The 24,749-nt window shown below is 37.1% G+C and overlaps 1 protein-coding gene across 3 annotated transcripts; it reads left to right on the top strand.

The window, feature by feature from the left end:
* The first annotated feature begins 4,646 nt into the window (after positions 1 to 4,646).
* Positions 4,647 to 23,223, top strand: poc1bl (POC1 centriolar protein homolog B (Chlamydomonas), like). 3 transcript variants are annotated; one of them, XM_057354289.1, is made up of 12 exons: positions 4,647 to 4,946; positions 8,124 to 8,215; positions 8,897 to 9,333; positions 12,337 to 12,506; positions 12,623 to 12,812; positions 12,934 to 13,119; positions 15,293 to 15,410; positions 16,613 to 16,789; positions 17,718 to 17,849; positions 17,976 to 18,086; positions 21,397 to 21,549; positions 21,657 to 23,223. In XM_057354289.1, exons 3-12 carry the CDS (start codon positions 8,957 to 8,959, stop codon positions 21,783 to 21,785), a joined length of 1,743 nt encoding a protein of 580 aa, XP_057210272.1. In that variant the 5' UTR covers positions 4,647 to 4,946; positions 8,124 to 8,215; positions 8,897 to 8,956; the 3' UTR covers positions 21,786 to 23,223. The 3 variants fall into 3 exon arrangements, with proteins under 3 accessions (XP_057210272.1, XP_057210270.1, XP_057210271.1); XM_057354287.1 differs by having other exon boundaries at positions 8,077 to 8,215; XM_057354288.1 differs by lacking the exon at positions 8,124 to 8,215.
* Positions 23,224 to 24,749: the final 1,526 nt, after the last annotated feature.

Below are 24,749 nucleotides of genomic sequence, written 5' to 3'. Positions count from 1 at the left end.
TAATTAAGGATTTTTTCATTTCAGGCTCTGCAAGGTCGCAAGTGTATTCCTTTTGGAACAGGGACAAAATGGGCCAAACGTGACGCTCAGTATTAACAATTTAACATCAAGTTCATCATCAGCGGATGTTTTGAAGGCAGCAGGATTTATTAGACTGCTTCTCTCAATGGACCCAATGTCTTCGCGGTTTGCCATATCAATTCAGCATTATGTTGTTGCTGTGAATGCAGGATATACTTTATATATTATATATTCCCAGAAGCACACTAGTAGGTCTGTTTTCAGTTTTGCATTATTTTGCAGATCTATACAGTAAACGGGGCACGGTGTGATTTTGGTGCATAACATTTTTTCGTAACAGAGAAGGTAAATAATCCAAAATTAAACTGTCCAAAAGATACAGTCAAATAACAGGTCTGGTTATTAATGGGATACAACAAATCTTATATAAATCCGTTGAATTTGATTAGTTTCATAGGACAACCAGTAGGTGACAGCCTTCACTTCAGCAATAGATTTTAGGGACGTGAAGAACTTCCTGCAGAAATAAACCATCGGCTCTTGTTGAAAAGATGTGAATAAGACGTGAAAGGTAAAGTGACATTAAAGATTCATAGGGGGGTAATAGAACTGTAACAGAGAAATATTACGAGTATTTCTGCACTGCGAAAAATGACATTCTTACTAAGCATTTATGTTTTTTACAGAACAAATATTTTAGCATTTTTAAATCAAGATACATTTTCTTCACAAGAAAAGTGACCTAAGATATTTAGTCTTGTTTTCTGAAAGAACATTTAAGAATTATGGAAGTTTATGTTTAAACTAGCAAAAATATAGGCCTACATCTGCCAATGGGGTGAGAAAAAATTAGCTACTTGAATTAATGGTAAAATAATTTTATTTTCCTCACCCGATTGGCAGGTTTTTTTTTGTTCTGAAATTTTCTTTCACAAAACAAGACTAAATACGTCACTTCTTGATTTGTATCTTGAGTTAAGAATGCTAAGATATTTGTACTGCATTTACATTTTTACTAGTACATAAAAAAACCGTGTACTATCTAAAGTTGTAGATATTTTTACTAGAAAACTATATAAAATGCTAGTAATAATGTTATTTTTTGCAGTGTGTGTGGGGGGGCTGTTTACTTAATCCTAATTTAGGGACAAATTTGTACCAAAATGTGATCAAAACCTGCTCTTGTTGTCATCCTTACTTGTAAATACATTACCAAATATAGAATAAAGCTTTTTATTGTTAAAATGCAGAACCTATTCTATAGAGTCAAAATGTGTGCTGGTTTGTAAAATAAGCATTTATTTGTAAAGGCCTGTGATGCTTGACGATACACAGCTTCTAAACACAGAAACTCAAACACAACATTTGATATAGATGATTGTGGGTTTTAGTTCAGCTTTGTTGCTTTCAAAGAGCAATGGAAGTGTAGTATTATTCAGAAAGGAACAAATTTCAAGAGTCTAATATAACTCTACACGGTCTTATTAAGTTTGTGCACTGAACAAAAGAAGTAATATAAGACACAAACAACGTGTGGACCTAACTAGTAAAGGTTGCTGGAGATCTTATCGTGGAAATAGAACTCTGCCTGTTCCCCTGAGAGAAAAAGAGGAAAATCAATTGGATTTGGCATGGAAAGGAATTGGGAGGGGAAAGACTGCTACAACATTGGCAAGATGTCAGCAAGTTCTTGGCAAACATTAAACCTCAAGGTGCCATCCAAAATCTTTAAATGAAAACAAAAAGAGAGCTGCTTCACGCAATGCTCAGACACGATTGTATTGCAACAGATGCAAATGCATCAGATGTGCATTATGGCTATAAAAGTATTTAAAGGGTTTGAAGAACTTATCTATACATTTTATGTAATAGGGTAAGTTGAGCTGGGTTCAAGTTCAAAACAAATAAGATCAGACAAGAACCGATCATGAATGATTATGAGGAAATATCATAAAGGAAAACCTGAAAATCATCAATACCAATGTTGTATTTGTTTAGTTATGTACAGATTGTCTTAATAAACTGAAGGGAAGACCTTTTTCTTTTTTGCGGTCAGTCACAATTCACTTATTCCATGAGGGAAGGTGTCAGATAATGTGGGGTTATAGCGACTGAGTGTCATTCAGCTGGTCATATGACCTCGTCTGCTACCATGAGGTGACCCACTCTTTGTATGCTTTTCTTAGGCTACCGATTATTAGAAATAATCCTTTTTTCAAATGAGCAAATACTGAACTGAATCTTCCTCTCTCATTTTGATGACTGACTTATACGGTAGTTTACAGTTTACATTATTGTCTCCATCACCAGTAAATCCATTCTCATATAAACAACGCCTCTTGACTGAAGTATTGTTTTTTTAAAAGCTGTCATGTCCAATACGCACCAGATGTCAGCAGCAGCAGCAGGACGCAATGGGAAGGGAAACACACCAGTCACGTCCTTAACAAACAAACTGGGAGAGTGCTGTGCAGAGTAAATGCCATGCATCTTTACAGACGTTGACAAATGTTCTTTGTTACCATGAGTCACCAAATCTCCCAAACCACTCTTGGTCTCGATATTGTGAAACACATTGTCAATGGTTTAATGTGAGTAAATCATAAAAGCAACGAATGTGTATTCATTCAAATGAAATGTGAAAACTATAACACATTTGCATTTCAGCGTCCATGTGAATTATTTAGATCACACAACTGTGTAAGAACGGGTTCTTTGATTGATGGCTGTGGGCAGAGGAGAAAGAAAATAAATGTTTCAAACAAGAGTCATGCGGCCCGCTGGATGGACAGTGGAGCTCAGTTTTCTGTTCAACGGAGCTCCTGGCCAGCATACAGTTCACGTTCCGCCTTCGTCAATAATTACTTTTGATCTACATGATACGGTAACAGTAGTCATCACGGGCAAAGAAAAACTTTTACTGGTTATTTATCAGTTTGCATTTAACTGATATGTGGTTACTTTATTACACGTAACATGTTACAATTACAGTGCATTTAGACTAACAATGGCAATGTGAGGGAGTTGAAACTGACTCACATTGGCTGCCAGTTATACCTGTTTCAACCACATGGAAAAGGTTTCTTTAAACATCAGTCAACTTTATTGTGTTCCGAACAGTGGGTCATTTACAAGGTTTACTTTGAATATAAAAATCCTGCCACGTTGCAGACTGGGAGGTCCTCTGCAACCGGAGGGTGTTGTTGAACCAATATTTCAGGAATTACAACATGCTTGACATTCTGAGGATCTTGGACAAGCCTTTAATATGAGGAAGTAACTAATATTTGTCATAGTCATAGGTTTTTCCAATAACCTAGTTGCATTTTTTCTTTAGGAAGCAAGTGGATTGGAATGTCCAGATTTATCACAATTTTAGTCTCCACACCCCGACTCTTTTATATTTAAACTCATAAAAATATTACATCAAATATAACAAGAATCAGCCGCAACAGAAACATTTAACTGTGTACTAACCAACCAACCAACAGATTTATATAATGTTTTTACACATTTCACAGCAACAGTCTTAAAATAGGTCTACTCAAGGACATCATTTTTTGTTTCTGTATGACAGGAAGGATGTGATTTGAACACTACTCACTCATGCAATCGAACAACTAACATGACTGCTAAATGACTAAAAAAAACGTATATACTGCATGTCGCCAGTACAAGCATGAAAAATTTAGAAACAAATAGTTTGATTTTAGAAAGAATGTTTTTTAAAGGGATAGTTCACCCCAAAATGAAAATTGTCATTTCAAACCCGATTGACTTTCTTTCTTCCGCACAACACAAAAGAAGATATTTTGCAGAAAGTTGGTAACCGATCAGCGCCGGCACCCATTCACTTCTATTGTATGGACACAAATCCAATGCAAGTGAATGGGTGCCAGTTAATGACATTCTTTAAAATATCTTCTTTTGTGTTCTGCGGAAGGAAGAAAGTCACACAGGTTCTCAGTCTCATTTAAAGATAAAACACATAAATACACACAATTCTATGAAAAAAGTCTTCAAGCCTTAAGAAAATGAACCATGGTTTTATAGAACCCAAAGTGTCAAACCACAGTAGCCACAAATGTACTATTTTCTCACCATTCACCTGAAGAAGTATACTTAAATACTTACTATAGTAAACTAGCCTATTGTATATACAGTATAGCTGTAGTAAATATTGTAGTATACTTTATTATTTACTATGGCAACGTTCAATACATTATGGCAAAGTCATGGTAATACAAATGGTAATCAAATAAAAACATGGTTACTAATATACAACTAGTACACAAATAGTATAGGCTAGTATACTTATAGCTTAGTTTAGCATAGTATAGTACACAACTGTGTATGCTAATAATCGTCTATATAGTAGTCTCGAAACAACAACAACCGGACGAACAGCCCTATGATTCATAGTTACTAACTTAGAAACAGACATTTATTTAACACTACATTTATTTGAATTGTATTATTTTTACGGTAATAAAAACACATACATGCAAATGTAATAATTCTTGCAGTGAAGTGTAATTTTCACTCGTAAATCACACGCACACTGAAGCGCAGCACAGCGCCAGCGTTCCCACAATTCTTCAGTCACGTGGCTCGCTGTCTTTTGAAGGCAGGCTGTCAAATCTGAAACTTCCTGGGGTTCACTGCAGTGCGAGTCGGCTACAAGATCGCGACACTTTCTTCAGACATGTCACCAGTCATGGAGTCGCGCGATTGTAAGGAGTTTAACCATTGAAAGCGATCAAAATAAGCGGTTGTCTACAGGAGGGGGGGGGGTTCGCCCGGTGGGGCTGTTGTTTGAGGACGCGTTTGGGTGTCTGAAGGATGTGGTTGTGCTGACAGCGGCTAACGATCTCTGTCCTTCCAGCTCTTTATAGCTCAATAAAACCACGGCATGTAGAGATCAGGTAAGATCGTTTGCTAATGCCGGTGTGTCAGAAGTGTATCTGTGTGTGTTTTAAAGTTGTTCGCATGTGTACAGTCTGTTTATCGAGACGTCGGTGGTTGTCACATTGTTGCATGAACGGTAATTGTTGTTGACTTATTACTGTAGATCTTATACACTCGCATGCTTTTACAGTGAACATATCTCGACTTACTTGAACTGATCGTTGAATTTCGGATTGTGTGAGCGGCTGTATTTCACATTATACGAGTTCATCGCTTTTTATTCATCATACATTAAGATCTTTTCGGTTACAAAAAGGGAACTAGATCTCAGAGCATCCCGTCCTGCTTAAACAAAGTCGTTCCCCTCACCAGAATAAAAACAAGTAAATAAAATGGACACGTTTAGTAGTAGAGGATATACATTTTTGGTCTGAAGAGCATCTCATGTGCATAAGAATGTAAGTAAAGCATTTTGTACTTAATTCAGAAAGACAGCTCTAGTGTGTAAAGCAGATGTGCTGGCCGTGTATCCACATGTACTGTAACAACATCCATCTTACTGTAAAGCGGCGTGATGACAATGTGCTGTCTAAACGCTCCCCAGATGGCCATCTACACAATCTTTCACCTTATTTCTTTTTCTGGCTCTCTTTGCCTTATTGATACAGAACAGACACCTTCCGTCTGTTCAAGGGTCAATGACAATAAGAAGGCCTGAGATAATGAAAAAGTAAATATTTTTGAATGTCTAGTTTACAGTGCATGTGTCAGTTTTCAGCGTTCAATGATTTACAAATGTTCAGTTTTGAATGATGAATATTATTTTGAAGTTTTTGTCATCAAGATGCTTCTTCTGTATGCCAGACCTCCCCGACTTTGGCAGATTGAAGATTTGCAAGTATTTTTTAATAATTAATGATGTAGGTATCCCAAGAGTTTCTGCCTTTCAACATTTTTACTTGCATGTATTGTTTTAGCAGACGCTTTTACCCAAAGTGACTCACAATTAAGAGAACGTTCATGTCAATGAGCCAACATTAAGCCAAAAGAGCTGTTTACTTTACAGAGTTGAAGCTCTCGAGAGATGAACAACAGATTTTTCTTTTGTATATTTTAACAAAGTTAGACTGTTGGAGGTTAGTTAAGTAAATGCAGAAGGTGTGTTTTCAGTTGTTTTTATTCCAGATTTTTTTTACTTTATGTCCCATCTAAAATGTGAAAATTACTTCAATATCATAATTAATAAATTGAAAAGTGGTTTTATTTTTACATCAAATGACCTCATCCACAAAAAATAAGGTCATGATCGACTGACCCAAAATATCAGACCTCCGAGTTTATTAATCTTATTAATACACTTACTTTATAGTACTTTCAAACCTTTCTGTGCACAGAGCCAGTATTTTAACTGTAATGGGTGGTTTCCCGGACAGGAATTAGCTTAAGACAGGAATAGGCCTTAGTTAAATTATATTTAAGTCGTTTTTATAAACAAACTTGACAAAAAAAACATTATTATGTGCATCTACTAAACATTTTTTTTAAAGATATGTCAGTGTAAGTTGTTATCAATCAAGACACCTCTAACATTTTAGTTAGTCTGGGACAAGCCCTGTCCGAGAAACCGCCCCCTAAGTTTTAATTCCACAGAGGTGATACTTAAGCTTCTGTTCTGACCCCTGTAGTGAAGTTCCTCAAATCCAGCCTATCAGGTTTAGTGTAGATTTTATGGGTGCTCAGTCAAGGGCCGCTTTGAGAGAGCACTCCATTTTGTTATTCTCAGAAAGCTTTTGTCTATTGGCATGTGACCAGTCTTGTGGAAAGGGTCATCTACATCTTCAAAGCCTGGAAAACAAACCTTTTGTTTTCAATTTTAAAGCTGACCTTTAAGGATGGTTAAGCAAAAGCTACGTTTTGCATATAGTTTCAGATAGTTATATACAGTGGCCCCAGAAATATTTGGACATTTAAAGGGATATTTCACCCAAAAATGAAAATTCTGTCATCGTTTACTCACCCTCAGATTGTTACAATCCTGTATAGATTTCTTTGTTCGGCTAAACACAAAGGAAGATATTTGGAAGAATGTCAGTATCTCATCCCCTATGTACTGCCATAGTAGGAAAAAATACTATGGGAGTCAATGAGAGATCTGTTTGGTTAATGACATTCTTCAAAAATGTCTTTCTTTGTGTTTAGCCGAACAAAGAAATTGATCTGAGGGTGAGTAAATGATGACAGAATTTTCATTTTTGGGTAAACTATTCCTTTAAGCCACATCATTTAAGCCTTTTATTTGTTCACCTCGGGGCCACAGTAAATAACTGGAGTAGCGGTAACACTTTAAATACTTATATAAAACATAGCATTAACGTTTTAGAATATTTAAATATCAATTTTTGCCCTGTGGCCATATGATCCCACAAACACAGACGTACAGTTAAACCTGCACTTTTGTTATTATCATCTGAAGAAGCGCAGTGGGGTGTGAAAGCAATTTAAAATAAGCCATGGAGTTTAAAAAGGGTCTAGCTGCATGTTCCCGAAGAATGTTCTGTGTTTGCTTTACTTTTATTTTTGGGATAATCCAGTCACATGCTGTTATTCACTCTTAATCACTTCCCTTCTTTTCAGTCTCTCTTGAACGCTTTCATAGAGCAGTTAACCCTCGATGGTTCAGTGCCTTTTTTCTTAACTTCCTCTTTATGCAGAAAATGAAACAACCAAGACACATCGCATGGTTGTAATTTGAAGGACAGGCTTCAGAGAAACCCACTTTCTTCTTCATTGCTTTTGTTTAGTTGTTTGTTTAGTTTTTATTCACAAATACAGTTAATTTGAGAGAATATGAATGTTGTCATTTAACAACTATGTATAGTGGCATTTCTTCATGACACTTCCAGAAGGAAAAAGCTTATTTATGACTATTTCTCCCATACTGCATGTGTGTAGTATATGGTTCTGTTGCACATCCGTGTGTGCGTGAACCGCATTCATTATTAAATGAGGTTAAAAGGTTGAATGCTTCGATTAAGGAATGGGATTATTGGCTCAGACTGATTGTCTGTCATGACTACTGTTCAACTAAATCCCGGCCTGTTGAAATATTAATGCACCTCAATTATGTGATTACTGTCTTAACCGCAGATGATTGGCGATCCTGCTGAGACTCATGCGTGTCTGTATTTGATCAGATTCAGCTTCAGTGATTGGAGCTGGCGCTTACCATGAGACCACTGTCAAAACAACCTGGCTTTCAAAAAGTCCCTTATGAAAATTAAACAAGGTAGTAACCTTGTTTCGGATAGATGGATTACCCTTTTATAGAGATTTAGTTAGGGCTGTTCATCGATTAATCACGATTAATCGCATCCAGAATAAATGTTTGTGTTTAAATAGTATATGTCTGTGCACTGTGCAACATATACATGCATATATTTAAGAAAAATATAAAAAATAATAAATGTTTATAATTTAAATCATATATAAATATTAATATAATATTTGCAAGTATGTGTTTATAAATATAAAATGATTATGCACAGTACACAGACATATATTATGTAAACACAAACTTTTATTCTGGATGTGATTATTGGTGAATAATCGTTGAACATTGTTAATTTTTATTTATTTATGTTCATTAATTTTTTATTTTGTACTCATTATTGTTTATTATTGATTTAATTATATTTGATTTATATTATGATTATAAACCGCTTCACATGTTAATATTTTATTTTACCGTTTCATGATCTTATTGGACGCTTTTTGTCATTACATTTTCAAATATGTTAAAAATTAAACGGATCTGTTTACTCATTGTTAACATATTTACTGAAACCCCCATTATGGAAAACAAAACATTGCATTATTCATGAATAAGGCCGTTGTGGTGAACTACACGCTTTATTGTTTATAGTTACATCACTGATTTCTTCCGTCTCTTTCCTCTCTTGTCCTGCAGTAGGGTGGGAGTCCAGGGGTGTTTGACGGCTGCTGTAAGCGTCGCAGGCCGCTGTAGGTCATGAAGATTCGCTGGTCAAGAAAGGTGGCTCTCCTGGCCAAGGTCTGCTTCCTTTTCTCTCTGCTGTGGCTCTTTTACCTCCTCATAGCCCCTACCCCCACCTCATCTCTGACCGACAGTGACGGTGGACGTGACATCTTCGTACGAAACCTTCCATCCCTCACGGTAGGTGATTCCAGCAGCCTGTTGCGACCCGTAAACGAAAAGCCAGCGCCAGACCCCAACGCTCCTGGAGAATACGGAAGAGCTACAAGATTGACCCTCAGCGCTGATGAGAAGAAAGAGGAGGAAGCGAGCATTGAGCGCTATGCCATCAACATCTTCATCAGCGACAAGATCTCCCTCAATCGCCACATACAGGACAACAGGATGCACGAGTATGTCTGTCACATTGTTATGAATCTTAAAGGGGGCAGTTCACCCCAAAATAAAATTTCAGTCATCATCTACTCGGATGGTTAGGCTCACATGATTTATGAGTTTTGAGTTCAAATGTTTTTTGATGAAATGTAAATCAATGGATTTTGAAAGATGGAGAGTAATCGATGTCAGAATTTAGATTTGTGGGTGAACTGTTCCTTTAACTTAGACTGACAGGTTTCATTACAGGTCCTCTGAGACCCTTGTTGTAAATAATTGATCTGATTAGATTAGGCTAGATTGAACTTTAATAGTAGTACAATACTTGCTAAGGCAAGCATCAGTACTTCTTTTGCTTATGTTTAGGGTTTGGAATAATCCCTTAACCCCTTAAGTATTCAGTTACAGCTATGGAGCTGTAATACATGAATGATCTAGCGGCTTGTTAAGGAGAGGTGTACTATTTCTTTTTAAAGCGGTTTGTCTTTAGCCTTGTAAACTTGTGTTGAAAGATGGCCCTGAGCTACATGTAGGAACCAGAATTTGGGCTTTTTTGAATTTAGGTCAGTAAGCAAACACCCAGACCACCCTACCAACCACATAGCAAGCTAAAATCATTTTTAAGACCTATATATCCATGGTCAATGGCTCCCAGCATTTTCTTAGAGCTTCCACGTACATTTAATTAATTTACTCTTATCCCTTTCATGCACAAATGAATACAACCTTATTCAAGATTTTTCCTACGAGTTCTTATTGCTCTTAGGGCATGAAAAACATGATTTGAGCTATTTTTATTACACATATTTTTCTTTAGAGCGGACATCTGGTTTTGTGATAAGTTTTTTTTTTTGCTGTAACATCAGCAAGCACAGTAGTAGATCAAGCGAGTAAGATTGTTAATACTGTGATCTCATATATTATTAAAACAGTATTATTTTAACTGCCATTGCATTGCATTATTGCATTGTAGACATGATTTTTAAAAACTTGAAACATATATACAGCCGCAGAAAAATTAATGAAAAAACATTTCAAAATTATTTTCAGTTTTTCTGAATTTACTATTTATAGGTATGTGTTTAGGTAAAATGAACATCTTTGTTTCATTCTGTAAACAATATTTCTCCCAAATTTCAAATAAAAATATTGTTTCAATTTGCATTTATTTGCAGAAAATGAAAACTGGAGAAACAGGTCAAAATAACAGAAAAGATGCTAAAACATTTTCAGACCTCAAATATTGCAAAGAAAAAGTTAATATTCACTTTTAAGCAATATACAACGGTTACATTTGTACATGTATTTGGGAAAAGTTAAAAAACATGTTTTTATGTGATAACCTTGTCATGCTTTCACACTGCTGTAGGAGGACTTCATGTCACTCCTGAGGTTTAATTTGGTTGAAATTTAACAGGCACTGAACTGGAATGGCCACAATACATCTAGAAATGCTGATCAAATGAACATTTTGAATGTTCTCTTAATTTCTAACACTAACTTTTTCAAGTCTGTAGAACTCATTCACTTGTCATTGCATACTGCTGCTGATATAGTGTATAAAAAAACATGTTTTTGCTCTCTAAGGAATTCTAAACATGACCCACATCTGTTTCTCAGGTGATGGATATACTTTGTTCACCTCACCTATTCCATGCTTTCCTCTGGGGAAATGAACCCACGCCTGCAGCCAAGCAACATGATCGAAAACAAAAAAATAATAGAAAGTAGAGCAGTGAGGTTTTCCCCACAAAAGCAGCACGTTTGTGTGAGAGTAATTGTTGCTTGTTCCCTGTCACACAATAATGCCGTTCATGCTGCTTTTTTGAAAGGACCCACAATGCTGAAATGTCCCACCGGAAGATGAGAAGTGAGACAAAATAGATCTGTTTTCCCCCACCCGCCGTGTTTAACCAGCGCTCCTCTCGCCACATCACAGTCTCATCCACAGCAGCAGGAGATTCCTTGGCATCAACAGGGATTTTTATCTGTTGATGTGAAGTTCTCTCGCTCACTTTCTGAAATAGCTCTCAGACAAGTTAGGTCTTGTCAAAGAGTTAAGCATTACTGCTGGCAGTGTTATACCCTGAGGGTTTTATGGTGCGTTATAATTTTACATCTGCCTAAAAATCAGGTCAAATTGGGTTGCGTTTATAGGTAAGCAGGTTGCATAAGAATGTGAGATTTGTTTGGAAAGCGTTTAGGAGGATTGTGAGAAACATTATTACTCTCAATTTATTTAGAAGCCCTGCTGCTTCTTGAAGCCTTTTCATTCCCCCATTTTCCATCCATGCTGGTTATATCATTCAGTTATTAAACAGTTTTTTAATTTTATTGGTTGTATTAAGTGTAAATTTACCTGTACAAAAACAATTTAATGTTGTCACACTAGATAAAAAACAGGGCTGTCAAACGATTAATTGTGATTAATCGCATCGAGAATAGAATAAAAGTTTATGTTAACATAATATATGTCTGTGTACTGTGCATATGAATTTGTGTATTTATAAAAACAAACACATACATGCGTATATTTAAGAAAACAAATATTTACAGTATATACATTTATATATAATTTAAATTATAGATAAATATAAATAAATACATGTAAATATTTCCTAAATATGTATACATGTATATGTATGTGTTTATAAATACAAAATAATATGCACAGTACACAGACATATATTATGTTAACACAAACGTTTATTCTGGATGCGATTAATCGTGATTAATCGTTTGACAGCCCTAATTTAAAAAACCTTACTGATTGTGAAGTTGTTGGGCACGTTTTGACTCCACGTGTTCCTTTTTTTAGTCAAATTCCTTTTCCACATTACAATTGAGGCATAGCATGACTGCATGTAAAACATAAATTAAGTTGGTATTCAGAATATTTAAACTGCCTATTACTATTTTGTACAACTTTATAACTCCCTCACTTACAGGAAAACTACTTCTTAACCACAGCAACTTGCCTAACCACCAATTACCTTTTTATTTCTTTTTTGCAATGGCAGATGCAAAGAAAAGAAGTACAACATCCACAGTCTGCCAACTACATCTGTGGTCATTGCGTTTTACAATGAAGCCTGGTCTACTTTACTCAGAACCATCCATAGTGTGCTGGAGACCACGCCAGCCATCCTGCTAAAGGAGGTCATACTCGTGGATGACTTCAGCGATAGAGGTGACATGTTATGGCTTTTAGACCATTGTTTTGTTGCATTTATGGGCCTGAATTTATTAAAGCTGGGTTTTAAGTAAATCAAACAGGCATTCAGATTTACTTTGCATGAACCGCAGGCTATCTGAAGTCACAACTCGCTCAGTATGTCAGTAATCTGGACCGAGTTCGTCTCATCCGCACCAAGAAGAGAGAAGGTCTGGTACGAGCGCGACTCATTGGCGCCACCTATGCCACAGGACACGTGCTCACGTTCCTTGACTGTCATTGTGAGTGTGTGCCCGGCTGGATTGAGCCACTGCTGGAAAGGTGTGATTTTTATTCCTGAAAACATCACGTCTCACATTATTCTCCCTTTCATACGTTTAAATTCACATATACACTGTGACTGTCATAACTGTGTCTTTTATAACTTTTTGTTTTCATTTAGAATTGCAGAGAATGAGACCACCATCATATGTCCAGTGATCGACACCATAGACTGGAATACATTTGAGTTTTACATGCAGACGGATGAGCCCATGGTGGGGGGCTTTGACTGGAGACTGACGTTTCAGTGGCACTCTGTTCCCGAGATCGATCGCAAGAGGCGCAAAACCAGAATCGCCCCCATCAGGTTGGTTTCATCTTCATGGCAATGGATCTCAGTGTTTTTGAGTCTTCGATATTTAATGACCCCCCCATGCTAAACCTCCAGCTACCTACAGTAGTAATATATTCTCGAGATTGGTATACTGTAACTACAAAGATACAGTGAGAGACAGTGATTTATTAGGGTCTTCATGAAATGTCTGGAACATATTTTGCTTAAAAACACTCAATGGCTGTGTAAACAAAACCCTTCTTGCCTCGTCAAAAACAGCTATGCTCACAGCAACCCGTTTTGGTGAATGTCTCTTTAAATGATAATGAGTTACAGCGAACCCCACCCCCCTTTCGTCCAGCGTGTCAACATAACACACGTGTAGTACTGCCACGGCAATGGTTTAGCTGAATTTAGCTGAAATCCACGGAATGCGCACCTGCAGATCTCAGCGGAATTACGTGGATTTTAGCGCTTGTCGTTGACAAGTTATAACGTTACACACACAACATGAGAGCTAGTTTGCTGTGACATATTTTTCAGCCTAAGCACGAATGATTTGAGACGTTTAAAACTAAGCTAACCCTAGTGTTCGCCCCTGTTCATTAGCAAAACAAACAGCTTGCCGCAGCTAAACATATTAACGCACATAATGTATTAACATACATACAGCTAAACTCCATATGCAGTTATATAGAGTAAGTTTAACACTGGCTTTGAATGTTCTATTTAGCCCATGAGTGACTTGGCTCCCTTCGCTATCATATGCTAACGTTATCCTCCTATATATATACGGTACATTTACGTCAATTCAGACAGTTGATAAATATTACTTACATCGGCAGTTTTGTCTCGTTCAGTTGGTCTCGATCCCTCTTGAGAAACAACTTTGAAGCTAATCCTGATTATACTGTCCCAGGTTGATAAAGCACTCCGGTTTGAAGTGATTCGTGCAAACAAGCAGGTTTTTACTAACGGTTTCTGAGGGATTTCCACTAAAAATAAAATAAATCCACTCCTGTCTCTTCCAAGGTTTGGACTCTGTGCAGCGACTACATTGCATGTTGTCCACGAATTTGAGCCATGGCGTCACGTACACCGCTGTCGCTTGTGAAAAGAACAATGGCGGAGCGCCGTGGGTGGAATTGTGTAGATTAAGGGGCGGTTATATTATAATAAGAGCCTGCGTCTGCGTCACACCAGGAGCGAAATCTGAACGGCTCGATTTCTCACATGCTTGCAGGGAAAGGCACACCAAAACAAACTTACTGGGATCTTGTTTTTCACGTTTTCTGGGTTGCTAGTTGCACCGGGGACCAGATTATAACACTTAAACACAGAAAAATTTATTAGACCTCCACCACCACCCAATTTACACTGCCACAGATGCCCTAAACTAAAAGTTTTGGGATTACCAAAATCATTTTTTTGTTTCTGTAATGGTTAATCCAGCAGTATGTGTAAACTCAATAGTCACTGAAGTATTTCTAATGCTAAGTATAATTATTGTTGTTATCCATGAATGTTCAAATTTACTGTTTTACAAGAATGTCAGAAAAAATAGTAAAGCACTTTATTATGTTTTTTTATTCAGATGCCAAATTACAGTTAGAAAAGATGTTTTAATGTTTTTTATGTAATGTGCCAGTTTAAATTTAGGTATAAAAACGTGAATAAAACCGTTTAGTTGTTTCAATTTGTTATTTGCTTAATAATTGACAATACTTTTTTTAGGTTTTAAAACAAGTTCCCCTAAAATATTTCCTAAAAAAAATCTTAAAATATTTGTGTTTTCTATTTATTTTGACAGGCTGGTGGTTTAATAAATTTGTTAGGCACTGTATATTCATTATACATAAAAACAACCAAACACAGGAAATATCTTTGTTTATAAAAGCGCTGCATAAATATTTATCAAAAAACAACAACATTAGAGTGACATGAGGGTGATATCATTTTCATATTTTGTTAAATTATTCACGGGTCATTAAAGTGCCTGTCACAATGTGAGTCTAGGAAAATTAGGACTGAAATAGAACTGAACTGGTATTGTGTTGCTAAAACTCTGAAAGTATAGTAAAGTGGTTATAGTTAATGCCTAAACACAGTGTTTCATTATTCAGGTTCTGTCCATTTCTATCCTCTGAGGTCATTGTTTCCAGGGAATATCTCTGATGGATTGCCAAAGCTTTGCTTTTTTTCACAGGTCTCCTACTATGGCTGGCGGCCTGTTTGCCGTCAGCAAGGCCTACTTTGAGTATCTGGGCACTTACGACATGGGCATGGAGGTCTGGGGAGGAGAGAATCTGGAACTTTCTTTCCGGGTAAGACACTAGCAGGTGTTCTGTATTCATGTTACCTATTGTAGCGCCGATTTGCATAGGCTTCCCATCGGAGCGTGTCGGGGGCTCTTGATAGCATGAGAGACATGCTCGGCTGTTTATAATTAGGCGCATCTCTCATATTAAATTTCTTTTTTTTTTAGACTTTACCTGGTAATGAAGATTGATAGTGTATACCGTGGAGTAATATTTTATGCATATGGAAACATAATACAATGCCACGTCTTCCAGGGTCTTACAACGTTCATGTATAATTGATGCGATGTGAATTGGTTTACAAAAGCATGCGGGAATAGGGTATATGCACACGGGACCATGATGTACTTCCGCTAAAATCTCTGCCAGCTAGGTCACTTCCGCTTTCATAGCACTAAGGGCATTTTTCACCAAGTGATAACAATGCGTTTAGTAAGAAAACGTTCAAATTTCGGCGAACCGACAGCACAAAGGTGCTTCTCCTTTTTGAATAATTAGACTCACGTTTTTTATCATAATCCTATGTTCATCCCGAAGCGAAACGCCATTGTTCCCTATGGCGCCGGATGTAACATAGCAGAAGGACGTCATCGCTCCATGTGCAAATACCCCATTAAAGATGAAAAATGCCTAAATAAAGACTTTGTTGGCATTGTTCTGAAGATCTGATGCCAAAATACATCTGGGCTCATTATTGAAACACTCACCTTTTCATGAAATGTAACATGGTTCAATGAAAATGTTAAGGTAAAGATCTTTGTTGATGCCACCGGTGCATAAATGACACGTTTCAGCTTAAAGTATTTTGACTGAGAACAAAAATACGCTGAAAGAAATTCAGTTTGAACTCTTTTAGGATTTGATTAGCTATTCAGTCATGAATTAAATGAATTAGCTCAATAAATATATCTAGCCGTGTAAAATCACTATCTCAGGTCATTGGGTGATTCCAGTGTTGGGTAAGTTACTCTGAAAAAGTAATTAATTACTAGTTACTAATTACACATTCGATAATGTAATTAGATTACTGTACAAGTTAAGTTTAATTACATCAGAAGTAACTGTAATTAAATTACAGAAAAATAATCTCTTACTTTACTTTTTCAAGGGAAAAGTAATTAAATTACAGTAACTAATTACTTAGTAACTAGTTACACCCAACACTGGGTGATTCTTACATCATTTAAAACATATTCTGTTATCCGCAGGTGTGGCAATGTGGGGGGTCTTTAGAAATTCACCCGTGTTCACATGTGGGTCACGTCTTTCCCAAGAAAGCCCCGTACGCCCGTTCCAACTTTCTTCAGAACACGGTCCGCGCTGCAGAGGTTTGGATGGACTCGTACAAGAAACACTTCTACAATCGAAACCCCCCGGCGCGCAAGGTACCCTCACATTCACTGTGATGCTTTAAGCGGTAAAAATCAACCACTTTTATTGTCAAAATCATCTTGTTCTGATGTGTCAGATGTCTGCAGCAGTTGCGTGTCATTTCTGAAGAAAAGGGGCACTTCTTAAAATCTCTCACTCACTTCTAAAGTAGTTTCGCTTGAATTCCTCAATTCTTTTGTTTGTTCTTTGGAAAGCTAAATAGCTGACAGAGATAAACTAGGGCAAACATATATTATATACACTTGGCTATTGTGGTGTTGACCGATATCAACGTGGCGTGTAACTCCATATTACAAGGAGATTGTATTATTAATGACCAGGATCTGTGTTCAAACAAATCACTTTCTGGTTGCCACGTAGACTAGATGCAAGACTCTGCACCTTCTGATTGGCTATCTGGAATGATCCATTTACATCAGGACTGAATGAGACCACATGACAGAATGAATTATGTGTACCTTGGGTTTGTCTTGTTGAAATGCGTCATGGCTATCTTTGTGTCAACATTACATTAAAAGAATGAGGTTAGGTGGCACTCTTTTAAAATATCTTTAATCTAAATATGTTCTGATACAATAAAGGTGTCACAAATTGAAGGTTTGTAATAATATACTGTAGTATGTAAAGTTGTTAAAAAACAAAAAAGGAATTAGCTGTGAGAAGTAAGAAGTGATATAAATAATACAAATTCATAAAGGAATTTATTAAAGGGACAGTTCACCCCAAAATGAAAAATATGACGTCCAGTGTATGAAATTTAGCAGCACCTAGGGGTGAGGTTGAGAATGGCAACCAACGGCTCACTCTCATTAACTCATGAACAAAAAAGCTCCTACTCGAGAATAAATAATTTAAATTAGATACATCCTACTGTGGGTGGTTTTATTTGTCATCTTTGCCAATGTTTATTTCCTCCCGTAGGAAACATACGGGGATATATCTGAGAGAATATTACTGCGGGAGCGGCTGAAGTGTAAGAGCTTTGAATGGTACCTGCAGAACATCTATCCTGATCTTCATGTGCCAGAGGACAGACCAGGCTGGCACGGGGCGGTAATGACTCACTTTTGCTCACATTACGAGATAATCCATGTGATTATGAATGTTATGTTGCTTATGTCTTGCTTTTAATTTCTCTCTTTTTTCCACATGATTTTTTTATCCTGGCTCCCGGTGTAGGTGCGTAGTGCCGGAATCCACTCTGAATGTTTGGACTACAACGCCCCGGATCATAACCCGACGGGAGCTCACCTGTCCCTGTTTGGATGCCACGGTCAGGGCGGTAATCAGGTAACTAACAGCACTATGAACTTTTTTTACTTCCCCTCCCTCACCGCTTGATATCTCCTAAAGGGATTAAAAGAGGTCTTCTAATAATGCCAGAGGTATCGAGTAACTTTAAAAATGTGCATTAGGTGCATTACGCTTCCAGTTATGTAACGGTAGCGGATGCGTAAGATCTGTTGGATACTATTTGTTGCATTTGCTGCAAAATAAAGCCAGCTTTATTTGAGTCGAAACACGATTCCGTACCGAGATGTGCTGTCCCTAAGGTTTTAGATTGTAGAGCTTAGAATGAGATGATCAGATGTATATTTAATGGAAAGGGAAGCCTGCGTGTGTCCGGTGGCTTATGTCACCACCATCATGAAGGGAAGTGGCACCATGTGTGAGTGAAAATCAATGTTTCCACAGTCCGGCTTGAAAGGGAAACTCTAGCCAGTTCTCCTCAAAGATAGAGCTTTGGATAAAATATACAGTACATGAGGCTCCTGAGTGCATGAATTAATAGTGAGTTAGTAAATGAGATTTAGACTCAGACATACAGCCTTTTCTTAATATCTAATGTAAATATACATAGCTTTATATAGCTCATATGTCTGACTTAAAGTAACTTAAAGTCCGGGTAAAGAGAATTCTGAGAATTGTTTCTAAACGCATTATAGATGTTATAAATGTATTCCTGAAACACATTACAAAGACCCGTTAAACAGTTTTTCTCCGATTCTCTATTCAGGATTTTTTGGGCGGGGCTAAAACGGGAGATCGATGATGCAATGGATTGTCCGAGTATGCATGGCCCCTCCCTCATAACTAGAGCGCCTAGCATCAGGTGTCTGCTCAATCCCAAGATCAGGGTTGTAAGCTTTTCACACACGCTTTCATGCACTCTGCCCAACTAAACAAATCTCACGCCAAATAACAAGCAAATGGTAACGCAGACGCGAACGGAAGGAGGATCACTGCGCGTTATCGCGACGTGCTTCAGTGAATGATGTTTAATTAACAAATTTCGAGACGAGCACGAGCAGATAATCCACCTGGCTGGTTCGCTATCAGCAATCCCAGCATCTACCTTATCAGCTCAAGAGAGTCTACAAATAGACAGAGCTGTCTGTGTTCACACTTGACTTCTTTTTCGAAGCTGCTAGCGTCTGGTTTAAATTATAATCCTATGGAGTAAACCGTGTTTTCAAAAAAAGTCATTTTTTAAAGCGCCAGCGTCTCTTTCTGCAGCTCAGAGTGTCTTTTGAGGTTGAAAAAAGTTCAACTTTTCTGAAAAAACGTCTTGTCAAGCACCTTTTCACAGCTAACCAATGACGAAGACCTGTCGTTTTCATAACAACATGCGAGGAACGTGATTGGTCGAGAAAGCTCAAGCTCGAAAAAATAAAATGGCGGCAGAAATGCCAGTTGGAGCATAGTTTTGTATAAATGTTTTGGCTGGGTGGTTAATAACACACTTTTCTGTTGTGTGACAAACTCAGAACACGTGTTTCAATGTCACTTTACTCGGACTTTAAGTGTTTGATATGATTTTCACCTGTTGGCCGATAAAATGGGCGAAAAAAATCCCAGAGAGGGTATGGCGGCTATTTTTGACACAGTCCAAAGCATCATAAAAATTGAAGGTGTGTGCTTTTGAATTGAGGCAATAAGCAAGCATTGTGTTGGTGAGTTTGATGTGTCCAAGCCCAACCCACTTTTCTTTATGAGATAACGTTAAAACTCAGCTGCGTGTATGGCTGTATGCCACGGTCTCAATCTGTCTCAAAATCTAATTATGAGATAACAAGCATCAAATTTGATCAAAGATATCATTCACAGACTGTTCTTTACATGAGGTAGAATGATTTAATGTAGAAAACAGTCAAAAAATCACAATAAAATGCTTTTAGCTGGATTTTCACAGACCCGGTCACAATTTGTGAAAATATTTTTTTAGACAAAATTACTTAGAAAATAAACATTTACTCTGCAATAATGTTTTCAGCAGAACAAACTACAGCTTTTAATTGTTTGTTGCTTTACCATTTTGCCTTTCACCTTCAAACAATCTGATCTTCTGCCAAGAAACATTATTTGCTTATGAATTATTAACCTGACTTTCATTTAAATGTGCAAACTTCCGTATTGCTGCTTTAATTACCTTGCGTGCAGAATATGGGCTTTTCATTTCGGTATTGCTTTATTTTAAAGTCCTGTTCTACATGTACATACTATGTACTGGCTAAATATGTGAAGTACATGTAGTAAATGTTATAGTTTTTGTTGATACACTGTTAAAACAATATGGGGCGGTTTCCCGGACAGGGCTTAAGCCTAGTCCCAAACTAATTTAAAAGTTAGTTTAAGTTAGTAAACTTAAAAGGTGTCTTGATTGAAAACAACTTGTACTTACATATCTTAAAATATATCCATGCGATTGTTTTGTCTCAAGAAGCACACCAGTAATGTTTTATTTTTTTTAAACGACTTAAATATCCTAATTTAACTAGGGCCTAGTCCTGGCTTAAACTAATCCTTGTCTGGGAAACCGCCCCTCTAAATGCACCTTAAAGGGATAGTGAAAATTCATTGACTACCGTAGTATAGTATAAAAAAATATTTTATCATTTTGTTGTTCTGTTGAACACAAAATGAGGTCATCTGAAGAATTTAGGAGAGCAAACAGTTCTGGAGCACCTTTGACTATAGGCCTACCATTTTTTTCCTTCTACTATGGTGGTCAAAGATGTCCCAGAAATCTCAGTTGCTAATATTTTCCAAATATCTTTCTTTGTGTTAAACAGAACAAATAAATGTATACAGATTTGGAATAAATGGAATAACTTCTTGACAGAATTTTCCTTTTTGGGTAGACTATCCCTTTAATTTTGAATACCTAATAAATATTTCAAATCAGTATTTTGTATCCAAATAACTGCTATTGGAATTTCTTCTGAAATGCTTTTAATCAAACAAACATAACATTCTGAATAGGTTCCAAATGTTTAATACAATAAATAAAATGCAATAAAAACTTTTTAATGTTTTACCCTCAGGTCAAAAGAACCCACCCCTATGTCTCCATATAAAGCTCTGAGATAAAGCTGCCGTATGTTGCTCAACAGTTGCTAGGCTGTTGTGGCTGTGTGCTAAGGCGTGGCGAGGAAATATCTAAACTAGATTTGACTCTCAGATATGATCCTTTTCATCTTTATTTGTCGATTTCTCATCTGCTGGACAGAAAAAAGTCAAAGCACCCCTCTCCTCGATACTCTTCAGCAATTGAGGTATCATTCCTATCATTTACATATGTCATTTCTTTCACTCTCAGTACTTTGAATACACGTCGCAGAAGGAGATCCGTTTTAACTCCGTGACTGAGCTCTGTGCCGAGGTTCAAGATGGAGCAACACATATAGGAATGAAGCATTGTCAGCAAGATGGTGTTCCCAGAGCTCCCAGCATCATATGGGAGTTCAGAGACGTGAGTCTGCTCAGATTATTTTAAAAGTGCAGTAAACAGGATGCTCAGATATAGATGAGGTTATTTTGATTCCCAAAATGATAATTATCTGGTTATTGTTCTCTCAGAATGGGAGCATATATCACCCTCATTCAAACATGTGTATCACATCCTACCGCACATCAGATGGCCGTGCAGATATCCAGATGAGAAACTGCTCCCCTGGAGACAAAGACCAGCATTGGAAATTTGAGTGAATCCGTGTGAACTCGGATGTATGCAGGTGCAGTTATGTCATTTTTAGACATAAGACAGGGACACATAATAGTGCCTTTGCAAACCAAAGTGGATGTCTACTTGTAGTGCCAATGTTTTTCTTTTTTATTAGAGACGTTTAAAGTGCTATTACAAAGATGTCGAAGTGCAGATCACAACTATTAATATGACTTTGTAGCAAACTCAACAATCCAGCATTTTTGTTTACATTCATGCACTATATGCTATTAGTAAATCATGTTTCGACTCAGCAATAACAACATGTTGGCTGTGCTGTTTTATTTAATTGGTCGCTGATATCTTGATTTTTTTGAGCTGGTTTGTCTTAAATGTTGTCTTCGGTTGACTTGTGTATTTTTGTATTAATAGGATGTTTTCCCCTTTATTTGTGAAAGATACATGGATTATGTTGTCATACTGGTGTTGATGGGACTGTACAAGCATTTTAAGTCTTTCTGGCTGTCTCAACTCAAGGGAACAGTCGAAATAACATCAGCGCTCAAATGGTTTGCTTATAAGTATACTTCAGTTTGAAGTAAATGATGCAAAGCAATGTTAAATAATGTGCTCAAACGTATTTGTACTTCTCTGGGGTTGTAGTAAGTAAGTTTTTTTTAAATGTTTTATACCCACTTTGCATTTTAAAATGGTTGAACTTAAGTTGTTGTCCTGTCATATTGGTTTTCAAATAATTTAGCAACTCATGAGAAAGTGCCTCTTCCTTCAACTCAAGTGCCCAGTTTCATGTGTTCCATCTGTACACATCAAAGAACCACAGTAATTTAACATTGGTTTGGTAACGCCTTCAGCATCTAAGTGCCTTTGTCTCAAAGGTCTTCCAGATTCACAATTTCAAAACTATTGTCTGTTCTGTAATGGGTAAAATAAAACAAATATTAAAAGGACGGTTCACCCAAAAAGAAAAAAATATGTTATCGTTTATTCTGTGGAACACAAAAGAAGATATTTGGTGAAATGACTCAAGTCAATGGGGGCCAGTTTTGTTTGATTACCAATGTTCTTCAAAATATCTTAAGTGTTCTGCAGAAGAAAGAAAGTCATATAGGTTTGAAAAGAGATGGTAGTGAATAAATGATGAAAGAATTTTCATTTTTGGGTGAACGGTCACTTTAAGGTTTAAAAGCACAAGTAGGTCACTGAAAATGGATTTTGTATTCGAATTGACTCTGTACTTGACCCTTTATGGATTTTATTTTTGCACTAAAATGCATACAAAAAGGAATTTTTCATTCTTTGAAATTGTCAGCAATTAAAGGGATTATGGAAATGGTGATATGAAATTTTAAATACTACTGATAAAGCACAGATCTTAGTGATCATCTCTTTTGTAGAGTGTAATGAAGTATTTTGAAAATAAAAGTATTTTGTCTCAAAGTAAAATAAATGAAATTAAACTTTGTTGGGTTTCGTTTTTCTTCAAGTGCCTGTATTTCTCTGCTGATGCCATCTAGTGGTGCAGAGGAAAATGGCATTAAGTTACAAAGTTGCCATACGTGTATTTACTTTTCTCACTTTATACACCATTTTAATTAAGGTGTGCACCACATACAGTATGATTGTTTACTTTTGTGAACTCTCCTACAGGAGGTAAACCCGGTCACAATAAACCACATAGACAGTTCTGCCAAGTCAGGCTGTAGGTTTAATGGCACACTCTTCATACGGTGGCCCACTGGTGCACAACACAACGAAATTTAAAAAGCAAATATAAGTTAACAACGCAATCAAGCTACAACACAACGGAATAAAGCCACAACACAACGGAATCAAGTCACAACACAACGGAAATGCTCCCGGCCACTAGGGGGCACTTTCGGCATAAAAAAGCTATGTCATGTAAAACTGAATGCCAATGGCAAACAATCTCATATGAACAAATTAGAGACAGTACACAGCGCTTTTGAATGCTTGATTTTGATTGGCTAGTCATGACATTCTAATGTACGTTTTGGCCCTTTCACCAGACTTGGCGAGCTGTGGAGTTGCTGTGCTGCTGCTGTCTCTCGTAGTGAAAATGTTTTGTCTCTGGGCAGACGTTCAAGGTCACTAACCTGCCTGAAGTTTGAGTATATTTTAAATATGCAATCAATTTTTGTGGTAATGACTAATACCAATGACGCTCAAGGCACAGTTTACTATGACATTTTGCACGTATCGTGTATTTTAACCTGCAAATCAACCCACTCTGAATTCTTTATTTAAATCTCTGTATTTGTCTTCTTTTTGTTAGGTCACATAACTCTGGGAATTCCATTATTAAAACTATGTTCTCCGTGTTTTGAGCTCATTTAAATGTTGATAGATTAAAGCCAGCGTGGATGCAGCTCACAAAAAGAGCGCTTGCTGCGGAGAGACGAGCCATTGGAAGTGGCAGGATTTTGGGCACCGCCAACGAAACCCCCGCGTTTTGCCGCTTACCGCATGTCTCCCACTGAGAATGAGCTAGACATTTGCGACTGCCGCTCAAAACTAATAACACAGGATAATCCCGTTACTTCGAGTCACCTTGACCAGCAGAGTTTACACAAACAGCATATATAAATACACCATGTACAAGTATAAGATTATATTTGCATTGCATTGTAGTCTATTTGCCAGCATATGAGTTTACCTCCGCTGCTTTTAGCATGTAGCTAGAATACATAATTTGGATTGAAAGAATGAATTCCAAAACTCCACCGACACACCCGGGTATCGTAGACTCGTAGCATAATAATGCACAGCCCCATGTTGCAAGGATCTGTACACAATTCCTGGAAACTGAAAACATCCTAGTTCTTGCATGGCCAGCATACTCACCGGACATGTCACCCATTGAGCATGTTTGGGATGCTCTGGATCGGCATATACGACAGCGTGTTCCAGTTCCTGCCAATATCCAGCAACTTCGCACAGCCATTGAAGAGGAGTGGACCAACATTCCA

The sequence above is a fragment of the Triplophysa rosa genome, linkage group LG16, assembly GCF_024868665.1.
Source record: "Triplophysa rosa linkage group LG16, Trosa_1v2, whole genome shotgun sequence".
Classification (NCBI taxonomy): domain Eukaryota; kingdom Metazoa; phylum Chordata; class Actinopteri; order Cypriniformes; family Nemacheilidae; genus Triplophysa; species Triplophysa rosa.
Note: the sequence above shows the minus strand (reverse complement) of the source record. Positions and strands in the feature narration are given on the sequence as shown.

Coding starts and splice junctions, on each gene's coding strand:
- poc1bl (XM_057354288.1), top strand. CDS start 8,957: ATGAAGATTCGCTGGTCAAGAAAGGTGGCTCTCCTGGCCAAGGTCTGC. Junction 12,507..12,622: donor GGATGACTTCAGCGATAGAG/GTGACATGTTAT, acceptor CATGAACCGCAG/GCTATCTGAAGTCACAACTC. Junction 12,813..12,933: donor ATTGAGCCACTGCTGGAAAG/GTGTGATTTTTA, acceptor GTTTTCATTTAG/AATTGCAGAGAATGAGACCA.